At 45.9% G+C, this 13224-nt stretch overlaps 1 protein-coding gene across 2 annotated transcripts in view; it reads left to right on the top strand.

The window, feature by feature from the left end:
* Positions 1-5473: 5473 nt before the first annotated feature.
* The window catches only part of PDZRN3 (PDZ domain containing ring finger 3), a 174007-nt gene continuing 166256 nt past the window's right edge, over positions 5474-13224 (top strand). The window contains exon 1 of one of the 2 annotated variants that reach the window (XM_083491327.1): positions 5474-6666. In XM_083491327.1, coding sequence (XP_083347453.1) covers positions 5947-6666 — 720 coding nt within the window. In that variant the 5' untranslated portion in view covers positions 5474-5946. The remainder of the gene's footprint in view (positions 6667-13224) is intronic. The other variant, XM_083491328.1, reaches the window with a different exon arrangement.

The raw sequence follows: 13224 nt of genomic DNA on the forward strand, positions 1-13224 counted from the left end.
AAGCAGCTGAAGCTGCATCCTAAACCAAATCAGTTCAATAATATGACCTGGCTACTTGGCAAAGACCACTATTTTAAAGGCTTGTTCTCCCTCTGCCAGGCTTAGGCAGAGCAGCAACCCCACTGCTGAATGGAGCTGCTTTCTTTTGCCTCCCCACACTGGTCTTCCCTCCACTTTGGTTGCTGCCACCCGCTGGAAAGGTTTGGAAAGTGTAGCATTGGGCTCCATTAGGGTCTAAAACTGGAGCTGAGCACTCACCCTCCTTTGAAACAAAGCTGTTGGGTTTTCTTTAATAGCAAAAACATATTGGAATGGATATGTGAATTGCATGTTGCACTTCACCCTCCTCACTTTGGTAGAGGAGGAAAGTATGTCTATTTTCCAGATCTTAGATATCCTTCTGGTGTGGTCTTACATAGCGGCTCTTGATTATACCTTCTGAATGCATGGAGATTATATATGTATGGAAACAGATTTTCCAAGAACCAAGCTTTCCTGGCCTTAACACACGCACATAATTCTCAATGACATTAATGGGACCGTAACAGACCACACAACGCAGAAAATATATTTTACTATAAAGAGACGCAAGCTTGCATGAGAAGGCTCCATTACCTCGTTGCGACAGCTCAGAATCCAGCAGGGAAAGCTGAGGCCTTGTGAGTAATGGAAGTGGCTGCCCCATCTCCCTCCATCCAGAAATATATTTGCCTGGATGACCCACTGATTTCAAGAGATAATATTTATGTGTTGTACTGGTCAACTAAGTGCTGTACAAGATACTCGAAACCAGATAGACTCTGCTTTACAGTGTAAAAGGGCAATTTTGTTATGTTTTATATTTTGTTGCAGATACACTGCATACAAAATACACCTCTTCTCCTGGGTCAATTATTAAGGATGTACATATATATATATATATATATATATATATATATATATATATATATATCCTTTATTTAGCAAGTCGGCTCTCAAGAGAATAAATGCCCTGGACCCAGAAAACAGTACCCCAAATGCCTCTCTCCTGGTGTTCCCCCGGTGTCTCATTCTTCTGTATCAAATATCAAATGCTCTCAGACCGTCACTTCATTTGCTATTGTTCACTTAACTAGCAGTCTCCAGCTGGAAAGCCTTGCTAGTTGGTTGCAGCAGAAACAACGGAGTGGCAACTTAAATGCTTATACATTCACGAATCTTTATAGTGCTATAATTATTATTATTCCTTCTTGAATTTGTTAGTCGCTTTATCCTGCCCAGGGCAACCCAAAGAGACTTACCACAAGGCTCTTTGTTGTTAACGAACTCCTCCAAATGACCTATGTATTATTATTGAGCATTCATCCTGATTTGCTTGCACAAAGCTTAGGCGGGGGTTAGATTGTGTTTGATATTTATTCAGCATTTGTTCTCATTTGTTTGTGGGGTGGTCATACTACAAAGAGCATTTATTCTGGTTTGCTTGCTGGGTGTTTATATGTCTTCCTGCTAGTCATTCCTATGTCCCCATCACTTTCCTAAGCACAAAAAGTCTATTTCTGGATTAAAGTGCATTTGCTGTGCTAGAGCAATGCAGCACATATTTTTTTGTAACCCACTTTTAATTGTGCAAATCTAAAGTTTTGAAATTGTTGTTATTGTTAATTAATTAATTAAATTTCTATATCACCCTTCATCCAATATAAAAATACAAAAATACATCACAATAACAAACAAACAAACAAATTATCCTCCCTACCCGCACACAGTTTAAAAGTCCATAGATTGTTTTATTAGCCAAAGGCCTGGGAGAAAAGGAATGTTTTTGCCTGGCACCTAAAACTATGTAACGAAAGCACCAGGCTAGCCTCCCTGGGGAGAGCTGTCCAGAAGCAGAGAGCCCCCACAGAAAAGCCCCCTTGTTGTGTTGCTGCCCTCCAAACCTCTCACGGAGGAGGCACACGAAGAAGGGCCTCAGATGATGATTGCAAGGTTCAGGTTGGTTCCTATGGAGAGAGGTGGTCCTAGAGTAGGGGTCAGCAACCTAAAGGCCATGGGCCACAAGCAGCCCATGGGGGGGTCGTTTAACCAGCCCATGGACCCCCACCACTCACTCGGGGACCCCCGTCGCCCACTCAGTTGGCTCCCGTGTGCCGCGCTAAACCAGCACAGAGCAGAGCGGGGACCACCTTCTTTGGAAGGTCCTGCAGCCAATGGGAAGCTGTGCACGCCTCCTCTGTGCTAGGAGTGCAGGAAATAGTGTTTGTGCGTGCGTGCATGCGCGCACTCACACACTCCGGCCCACCGCAGCGTCTGTGGGACCATGAACCGGCCCAAGCCACAAAAACTTTGCCAACCCCTGTCCTAGAGGTATTGCAGCCCTGAGCTATTTATGTGCTTGAAACTGTCTGAGGTGGCCACAGGACACAACCAAAACAATTGTGAGGGTATGTAGGGGAAGAGGCAGAATCTACAGTGTGTAGGGTTCAAGCTTGGTAGGCACTTTATAGGTCAAAGCCAGCCAGTTTCCATATAGGCAGGTTGAATAGCTTATTGGAGTGAAGCATTTTGACATTTTTTTAAAAGACTTTGATTTTAGGGAACTTAGCATATGCCCTGAGCCCAAAGAGCAGTGCAAGTTGTGTACAAAATATATATTAATTTTGTCCATTTACTCTTGTTCAGTCCCCGCCTCTTTAAGATTCAGGCTGCAGTCCTATATAGTCTTTATGGGAAGTTAGTCCCACTGAACTCAATGCTGCTTTGTTCCAAGCAGACATGTATAGACTCACACTGCACAGGAATTGCCCTCCCCAATATATCAGCCTGCATTGCAAATATAAAATATACATTAGTTAGAATGCCCATTCACTTTTAAACCTGTTTTCTTCTGCTTCCTCCCTTGCTGAACTGATGCGCATGGCACACAGAAAAAGCTCAAAAAAGTGCCTTTCAGTGTCTTGTGTGACTCTGCTCTGTGCTTCTTAAGAAACAATAACCCTGTCAACTCAAAATTTTACATTTGGAGTGATACAGGTAGGGCACGAGATCTGCAGTCCAAGTGGTAGGAGTCTCAGCTGTCACTAAAGTCATAGGAAATTTAGAGACTCCATGCTCATGTGAACCTGAGTTTGAATATGGGCTGAAAGTTCAGCTTGCCCCCAAATGTTTACCTGGGTCTATTCCACCCTTTTGCGAAATCCCATTTGGCCAACTCTTTCTATGACCTCATTTCAAAACCCTATGGACAACAGTTATTCAGATGTTATTCAAGAGGGTACAGGATGAGATGCAACATTTATATCTTGCCCAGAGCCCCTTTTACAAAACCTCCTACCCCAGCCTTCATTACCTGTCTCACAAGTCTGCTAAGAACTGTTAAAAAAAATGCTGCAGACATTGTCCTTTGACCCTGTCTGCTGCCTTTCCCCCACCTCCACAGTCTGCTAAGAGTTGGAGAGGGTGAACAAAGACACTTTTGTCACCCTATACAAAACACGAGGGTATAGGATAGGTAGCCAGATGTCCTATATTTTCCAAGAACTGTGTTAGGGGGAAGGGCTGTGGCTCAGTGGCAGAGTACATAGGTTGCATTCAGAAGGTCCCAGGTTCGATCCCTGGCAAGTAAGGCTGAGAAAGTCTCCTGCTTGAAACTCTGGAAAGGGATTGTCAGTCAGTGTCGATTAGTGGTTCCCAACATTTCCCCCCACAGACCACTTGAAATTTGCCAAGCAAGGATCTTGGTGGATCCCTTAATGACGTTTCTGACTGTTGCAGAAATTGTAATTCCACGGAATTACAATTGTAATACAACCAAAGACAATGCATGAAATAAAAGAAGCAATAAAGATCCAATATATTCAACACAATGGACAGCTTGTCTTGTCTTCAACCACAAATGCCATGGACCACCAACTAAAGGTAGACCCACAGCAGTTTCCTATGTTTAATTAAGTAATCTAATCTAACCCCCCTGTGCAGTGTAGGAATTCCAGCCTTCCTGCCTAGCCTCTGTTTGAAGACCTCCAGCGATGGAGAGCTTACCGTCTCCTTAGGTTATTGGTTCCATTGACAAACTGCTCATACCATCAAGAAGTGTCTCTTAGTGTTCCACCTGAATCCACCCCAGTCTGTTAGATCTAGCCCTGCCCTCTGGGATAGCAGAGAACAAGTTCTATGGAAAAGATATTTGAAGAACACTGTCATGTACCTCCCCAGTCTTCTTTTATCCAGGCTAAACATACCCAGTTCTTCCAATCTTTCCCCACAGAGCTTGTTCACCATACAGCAGACATTCTTCATTTTCCTACTCTGAACACATTACAGTTTGCCAATGTCCTTTTCAAGTGTGGTGCCTAAAACTGGATGCTGTACTCCATTGGCTGGACTAGCGCAGGATAAGGTAGAGCTATTGCTTCTTGTGAACTGGAAACCACAGTTCCATTTGTGCAGCCTGAAACGGCATTAGTCATTTCTGCAGTCACATCCCATAGGTGACTCGTGACCAGCTTGAGATGGACTTAAGTCCTGAGGTCCTTTTGACATATACTACTGCCAAGCCATCCTATAGCAGCGCAGTTCATTTTATTTTCCTAAATGCATTTGTCTGATGAGTTTCATTTTGTTAATTTCAGTTTTCCATTCTGTCAAGGTCATTTTGAATGTTACCTCCATCTTCTGAAGTGTTAGCTATCTCTCCTGGTTCACCTGCAGATTTGACATCTCTAAGCTGGTATGATAAAAATGTTGATGAGTACCAACCTTAGGAAGGAACTTCAACAAAATTTAATTAAGCTCAACAGCCCTGAATAGCGCCACAAAACAGAACCAACCCTGATGCTCCAGAACTCCACAGCTTCCCAGAAACAACATTTCCCAGTTCCATGTATTGCTGAATATAATATCCTGCCACTCTGTGCCATTCTGTCACAGAATGATCCCCTCCAATTCCACGGAAAATATGCACTCAGGGCTCCACTGTCACCACCTCCAGGTCCACAAAGAAAAACTCACAACTCTGTGGAATGGAGAACACGAGAACCAAACAAAACTGAAAAAGGACATGCCAGAAGCCAGATAACTCTGCAATAAGAAGGAAAGGCAGCTTGCAGAGAGAGGGAGAGACAAGAGTACGGTATGCCACAAATCCATTGCATAAACACCCCACAGCTCCCCTGAACGTCATAAGACCAGATGCCGCCCCAAGAGCATCTCGGAACACAGCCCCACAACAACTCGAGCAAACAGATGAACGCGCACAACTGTGCAAGCAGATTCCCATAGCGCTATAACTAAGACCGCACAACCCCCTCCTTTTTCATATCGCCAGCATGCCTTCGTAGAGATGATTGTGCTCACGAATAAACAGCATTCTTAGCTGCGCTGGACAAAAAAGCGCGCGCGCGCACACATGAAATTGAGCCAAAAGAGGGGGGGAAAGGGGGGAGAGAGAGGGGGCGAGTGCAGGAGGGGTTGGGAAAGGCTGCGTGAAGGAGGGGCGGAAGGAGAAGGGGTGGGATGGGGGGAAAGTGGGAGAAGGCAGTCCTGCGCTTTCACTAGAATCAATGCGGTAGAGGATTCCTCCCCAGCATTTTCGAGGAAGTCTGAGGCAATTAGTTCAGTCAGTAGACAGCCTGCAGCCAGCCAGTCTAGGCTGCTCCCAAGGACTAGCGGAGGAACCAAGAAAGGAGAGCGGCTGCAGTCATTCCCTAGGATCTCTGCAGTTTGGGGACTTCGAAAGAGAGACAGACAACTGTTTGGGGGAGGCTGTGTGGTTTGCGGGTGGGCGATTTTAAATTTTGGAGGGAGGGGAGGATAGTGTTGCAACTCCCCCCCCCCCGCCACCTCTTTCCCCAAGAGGAGTTTTGGAGCGAGCGCTTGCTTGTGCGCGCGCGTTTTCCTTGGGGGTTCCCGCTTGTTTGCGTGTTCCATTCTTCCCCCCCGAGAGGGTGGGGCGTCGGCGGAGCGATGGGCTTCGAGCTGGACCGCTTCAGCGGCGAGGTGGACCCGGACCTGAAGTGCAACCTGTGCAACAAAGTGCTGGAGGACCCTCTGACCACCCCCTGCGGCCACGTGTTCTGCGCCGGCTGCGTGCTGCCGTGGGTGGTGCAGCAAGGCAGCTGCCCGGTGAAGTGCCGCCGCATGTCGGCCAAGGAGCTCAACCACGTCCTGCCCTTGAAGAGCCTCATCCTCAAGCTGGACATCAAGTGCGCCAACCGGGCGCGCGGCTGCGGCGCCGTGGTCAAGCTGCAGCACCTGGCCGAGCACGCCGAGGCGTGCGGCTACTCGGCGGCCCGCTGCCGCCACCGGGGCTGCGCCGAGGTGCTCAACGCGCGCGACGTGGAGGCGCACATGCGCGAGGCCTGCGCGGCCCGCCCGGCCGGCTCCTGCGAGCGCGGCTGCGGCTTGGCGCTCACGCACGGCGAGCGCCAGGCCGGCTCGCACTGCTGCCTGCAGGCGCTCAAGGCGCACGGCGCCGCCCTGCAGGCGCAGCTGGCCGGCCTGGAGAAGGAGCTCAAGAAGGAGGCGCTGCGCGCCGGCAAGCGGGAAAAGTCGCTCCTGGCGCAGCTCTCGGCCGCCCAGCTCGAGCTCCAGGTGACGGCGCTGCGCTACCAGAAGAAGTTCACCGAGTACAGCGCCCGCCTCGACTCCCTCAGCCGCAGCCTCGCCGCCTCGACGCCCAACAAGGTGAATCCTTACGGAGGCCCGCCTTGGCCCCAGCATCGCTCTTCCTTCCTGCCCCCCCCCCGCCAGCCACTCGCCCTCCATCCTCTCTCAGGCGCAGCAAAGAATCCCGCGGCATCCTGAACAGGCTGCGCCGGTTTCTTTGGGGCAAACCTTCCCCCGCTCCCGCTTCGGTGGCTGAAGCGCCCTCTCGCGCCTCTGAGGAAGCAAGTGGCCCAGGCAGGCTCCCCTCTCTCGCACACACCCCGGATGGGACAGCTGCATTGCAGGGAGTTGGACTGGATGCTTCTCAGGGTCCCTGATGCAGATGCGTTAGTCTGGAAATGAGCTGGGATAGTCGTGGCTTCGAGCTCCGAGTTGGGCAAAAAAGATTATTGCGTCGCGGGGGGTGGGGGGTGGGCTAGATGACCCCTTTTAGTCCCTTCCAACCGAGCCAAAACTTTGGCATCCCACAGAGGGGCAAAACTCAGAAAGGTAATTACCAGCAACAACAACCAGGGGTCTTGTGACATCTTGATTTTATGATTTAAGTTGCCACAAGCCCCCTGGTTGCTGCTGTTGTTGGTAGTCATCCTTCTGCCCCCCCCCTCCAAATGACACAGTTTTTGGGCCACAGGACCCAGCGTTTGCGCAGTAAGGCATGGGATCATCCTTCTAGTTTTGTCCCTGTTAAATAATTCCATAAACAGAATGCTGCAGGGTGCGTTTGCATCCTCCCTTCTTTACACCTCCCATATTCAGACCCCTGGCAAGGCAGTTCCAGGACCCCTACCGGGACCTCTGAGAATGTGTCATTCATCACATTCAGGCGAAAGCTAGAGGTTTGGCACTGATGTTTTAGTGAGAGTAAATACCCCTTTGGAACAAGCACAACAAAAGGAGAAGCAGCTCCCGGTCCCAAGTGCCAGACTTTTGGCATCCTGTGGTGAAAGTTGTGTGTGTGTGTGTGTAGATAGGTTCCGGGCATACAGAAGGTAGCAGGGAGGAGACAGGATTTTTGTTGTTTATTTTCTTCTCTTTTCCTCATTAGTAAGGCTTGGGAGTCTGCTAAGTGATCAAATCTGTCCCCCGCTTTCCCCTTTGAAATCTATTTTTTTGCCTGCCTGCCCTCCCCCCATCTCCACCTCCCTCTCTCTCCCTTTGCTTACAGACATGTCTGTCAGCTGCAGCTTCAGCCAGCTGGAAGGCTCAACATGAAGGGCAAATATTTACAGCTAAGCTGCTCACCACTAACTTGGGAGAAAGAGGACCTGCCTAGGAAAGGAGGGCTACAGAGAGAGAGGAGGGGGAAGGAGAGTACTATCAAAACATAAGAGAACTTATACCAAGTTCCCATGTTCACTGCGCTACATTTTAAAAATGAAACAGCGTTCTTCTCATAACCGTGACAACTGGCCTCTTGGGCAGTCTTTCAGGTGCTACCTTGTGGGGTTTGTTTACTGCAACATCCGTGTGTGTTTAAACACTTTAGTATTTCCTCTCAAACATGGATGAGTGCTGTTTTTTCCCCTGGAAAGCGTTTTCATATTTTTCCAACACACTCTTCCCACTCATGGCTACATTTGATAGATTTAGTGTTTGAGTCTTGTTTGCATGTTTTGGTCAGAGAGAAAGAAAAACATTAGAAGTTGTAAAGTGGGAGGCACAGAAAATAAGTCTGTTGAGGAAATCCAGGTCACAATTTCTTTTCCACTCTTCCTCGCCCCTTAAATGGGGACTTTTATGAACCCGAAATGGGTGGTTCCCCCCCCCCGAATTCAACGTTGATTTTGAATCTCTGTTAGTAACCAGGATCATAGAATAAGGACGCTCCCTGACGTGAAAGCTTTCTAAATGTGACTTGCTAAATAACATATTATTTCAAGAAGAGGCTTAGCTTGAGCATAAGGTCGCTAGGATCAGCCATTACAGACTATGCACAGAATTTAAAATCTTTAAAACTTGCTCTGATTTCCCAGAATAATAGAGCTCAATGGCAGTGTTCTTGCAGGATAGATGCAACACTCTTCAGACTGATAGTTCTCCCACCTTTTCTTAAAAAAATAAATAAATCTCTACAGAGTTTAGAGAATGGGGTTTTTGCACCTTTCGTGGGCATCTTATGCCAATGGACAGCAGTTCTTTCAGTTAGAAAGTGTTTTCTGGTGTCCAACTTAAATCTCTTCTATCTCACCTTCAGAGAGGGTGGAATTGGCTATCCACATCCATAGAAACAACCTGGGATAGCTCAGTTGGTAGAGCGTGAGACTCTTTAAGTTCATAGTCATGGGTGTGAGCCTGATGTTGGACAAAAGATTCCAATTTCAGGGGGATTGGACCAGATGAACCTCATGGCTCTTTACAACTGTACGATTCCATGATTATTATTAGCTTCTAAGCTCTATGCAGATGTTCTAAAACCAGCTAAAATCATTGTATGGGGAAGGGGTAGGATTGCCCCCCCAACTTCCCCTGTCCCCAACCCCAATGTATTGATTACCCCTTGAGTACAATCATACAAGTTGTAAGTGCATATCTGTAGAAGTCCTCCTGTCTATCAGTATGTTCCTTCTGCCCTTTGTTCACATTGCTGGTCCTAATCCTATTATGCTTGTGGTACTGATATGTAACATCACTTCTACAACCTGAGCTGGCCTTTTCTACATACTGTTGCGTTGCTGACTTCACCATCATTCAAAGCAGATCCTGAAACGGTTCTCCTTTTATGAGATCCTGCTGCTTGGGTGACAGTCCCAAAGTGTCGCTAGTTCCTTCTTCTAGTGCTGAGGTCTGTGCTCAGCCCCTACCACTGGTGCATGACTATTCATTGTTTATCCATCTGCTAGTGGCTATCTGGCACTTTCAGAGGTTGTATGTCCCTGCCCTTACGCCCTGTGTTACAGCAACCATTTCAAATGTCTTCCTTGTTGCTTGGAATAAGACTGTGTTTTATTTACATTGGTGCACACTATCACTGTAGATAATGTTGACTCACATTGGGGTGCTGATTTCCACTGGGTTCCTGCTAGGATGCCCCTTCCTGATATGAAACCAGTGTCTGGATACCCATGAGAGAGTGTGAAATGCACACAGCTTCCTTAATTTCCCTATGTCCTAAGCACTTGAAATTTTTCAAGCCTGATTCTGCAATTCACAGTTGCTAAGGAAGCAAGCTGTGTACATCTCATAGTATGTTTTTGTGAATGTCCAGACATGGAGTGATCTCATCATTGGAATATGTAATGTCTGAATCAACTTTTGGTCTTTGTAACTGTTCTGTGGCATTATTAGATTACTCAACTGGGTGTTTTAGTTGCTATTAAAAAAAAAAAAGCACATAGCCCCCCAGATAGTGTCTACAGTACGCAGTGTGTGCAGCAATGTTTTCATCAGATTTATGGACACAGCTGGTTAACATGACTGTTTGTTTTCAGGCTGTCCACAAAAAGGCTGTTATGCACTTTTCAGAAAAAGGCAGCGTGTAATCTGCAGAAAGCCAAAAGGTGTCATGTCACCACAAAACTGTGGTGTAGTGCTCAATCAATTACATGTCTTTCACAGCCATTCGGGCAACTTTCCAAGATTAACAGTTTCAGCCAGAAGAAGTGCAATTAGAAAATATAAATCTTTGTGCGCTGGAGAATTGTGAAGGAAGACCAGCATGGGGATTGTCCTGCCACATGGCTCGCTTCGCTGGAGTGTGTATGGGGAGGGAATGGCTTGCTTCCAGTATTTTGATCCCTGGATTATTTAATCAGACAGCGATGTCAACATAGTTGTGTGCTGCGAAGGGCAAAGGATATAAGCAAGTGGCCAGGCATGCACACTGGGCTCAGGGATTTTGTAGATTCCAAAATATTCAGGCTAGCTGTAGCACCTAATATAAAACAGTGTCGTTCAGTAGGTTCAACCGCTGTGGTCTTGTGACATCAAAACCCAATTTGGGAATGCTACAATTTGGATTGGGAGAATTTTGCGAATATCTTAATGTCCTTAGGTTCTTATCTCTAATCAGATGTCTATAGTCCAAATCCTACAGACAATTTGGAGCTTCCACTTCCAACTACTGTGGTTTCCTGCCCAAGACAAGTGGGACAAGACCATTTTACTGCTGCTTTGAAAACCATTCTACCAAATAGTTCAAGGCTTACTGAAAAGAGGCACATCCATAGTGCCTTGAAATCCTGCCTTCTCGCTTTGTCTAAGACCATCAACTTGTACATTCTGCCATTTAATATCCAGCAGTGAGAAATATTAGTCATGCAACACATGGCTGTCCTGGCATGATTTGCAGTTCCAGTGTCATGCTATATGCTAAGCCGTTGTGCTGGTACTGCAGTCATGTTGCTCCATCTTGGGCACAGCATGACTCCTAGGGTTGAGCCACTTTGTTATTTTAGCTTTTAGTCTGTGTTAACCGTTTCTGGTACCATATTTACGTGTCCCTTTTTTAAAATTATCTAGAAGTATTTCTGCCTGTGCAGTCAGTGCAATAAGAAACCCTCGCAAATTGAATTTTAGGGAGATGGTAGAATCAATGATATGAGGTACTTGGAGGAGGGAGTGCTAAGTGGGTTTGGCACGTGACTGACGAGTGAATTTTAAGGAACAACAGAATCTAGAGGGTTCTTTGATTCATATATCTTTCAGGCACAACATCTAGGCAGGGAAAAAGTCTGATAGCCGAGGTGTTCCAAGGTATTCTAAGTCTGCAATTCAATAACATGGAAGCAGTCTCCATTTAATTCAGTGGAGGTTACTTCAGGATTGCATTCTAAGGGCAGTATACTTATATAATTCTCTTCTTCTCTTCATAGTTTGCCTGATGATCCCAACCATTTAATTGGAAGCAGAATTTTCCCACTTTCTGTATACAGTGGACCCTCTGGATACGAACTTAACGGTAATTCATTCCGGGGGTCTGTCCGCAACCTGAAAAGTCTGTATCCAGAGGCGCCACTTCTGCGCATGCATGCGCGGTGAAACTTGGAAGTATAAACTTCCGGGTTTGACGTATTAGCAAGCTGAAGTTTACGTATCTGGAAGGATACGTAAGTAGAGGTACAACTGTACTTAAATGGTGCTTCCCCTGCCCCTACCACTTCCTAAACAGCTATTACTGGCAAATGGTAAATTACCCAGAAACCTTCTGTGACTCAGTGGTGAAACTGAACCTATTGTTTGAGAATCTGTGTGCTAACCTATTCTAATGGGATTGGCTGAGAAATGAGGAAAGTTACGTTTTTACTCAAGAAGTGAGAACACTCCCAGTGTTCAGAATCAAATGTAGAAGGTAGCTTCCTAGCTCCAAAATACTCAGCTGGGATCTGAAGCAATTTCCAGAATTATGTTTAAGAGCTTGACTCAGCTGTGGGTAAGCAGCATGCCAGAACGATCAGATTTGTTGTAGAATCAGATGATCTGAGCTGGGTGGGGTTAAGCATGACCATTTGCAATAAAATGCTTTAAAATAATAATAATAATTTAGAGTGACAGTGGTAAGTTGTAAAGGAGGCGACTCTTTTAAGAGCTGTTATTTAAAATGGCATTAATATCAAGATGTGAATTTCAAAAGGGCTGTTGGAGCAACAAGTTGTTAGTCCCTTGTGTCGTGGTGCTTTAGAAGCACATCTGCTAGAATTATCACCCAGTTTCCTCCCTCTTATTACTGTGCTAAAATGCAAACAGCGGATCAGTTATGGATATGCATGGCAAGCTAGCAGAAATCTTTTTAAATGCTTAGAACGTTTGTTTGTTTTTAACTGCCAAATATTGTGACGATTTTTATTTTTACTTTTTAAACTAGCTGGTTGATGCATTGCAGATCTTTCTGTTTCTCACTCGTCCCCACCATTCTTATTTTGCTGAGAAACAATCCAATAGTAATGGAAACCTTTTTCTTCAAACTTTAATTACAGCTACCATCCTGAGTGCAGTCACAGGGTTTTGTGACAATAACATTCTTATGTTTCCATTTCTGAACTTATTAGACCTTAAAAGTGGCCTCACAGGACTGGAAGTTTTTGCCTTGAAATATTATCTGACGTCTGGGCCAGGGGGTTTCCGGGAAAACAGTTTCACCTCTTATTCCACTGCTCTCCTTTTAGAAGAGTTGAGCATGCTAGAAAGCCAGTTAAAGGCAACAAGAGAAAAGAAAAGAGCTGGGTATTTCTTGAGGCTGATTTTTGATGCACAATCCTGTATTCCCACTCACAAGTCTTAAGTCTCATTTAGTTCAACTGGTCTTACTACAAGGTACAGTAAACTCTAAACTTATGTGGGGTTGTGTTCCAGGCATAAAGCATAAAGCCCAAATCTTGTATAGTCCAAACTCTGTGGATGCAATGGTGGTTGGGATTGCCAAAATTTTATTTCCTGGATGCCTGACCCCTTTCTATTTTGTAAAAAAATAATTTAAAAAATTGCCAAGTGTGTAAAGCTGAATGTGCACAAGTTAAATGTGCATAAGTTGTGGGTCTACTGTCAATGGCTACAGGATTTCAGCTTCAGTGTTACAAATGAGACACAAATCAATCCGTTATGGGGGAAGGAATATGACTGAAATAAGTGAGACTTGCTTCT

Source organism: Podarcis liolepis, assembly GCF_965112155.1.
Source record: "Podarcis liolepis genome assembly, chromosome: 2".
Lineage (NCBI taxonomy): Eukaryota > Metazoa > Chordata > Lepidosauria > Squamata > Lacertidae > Podarcis > Podarcis liolepis.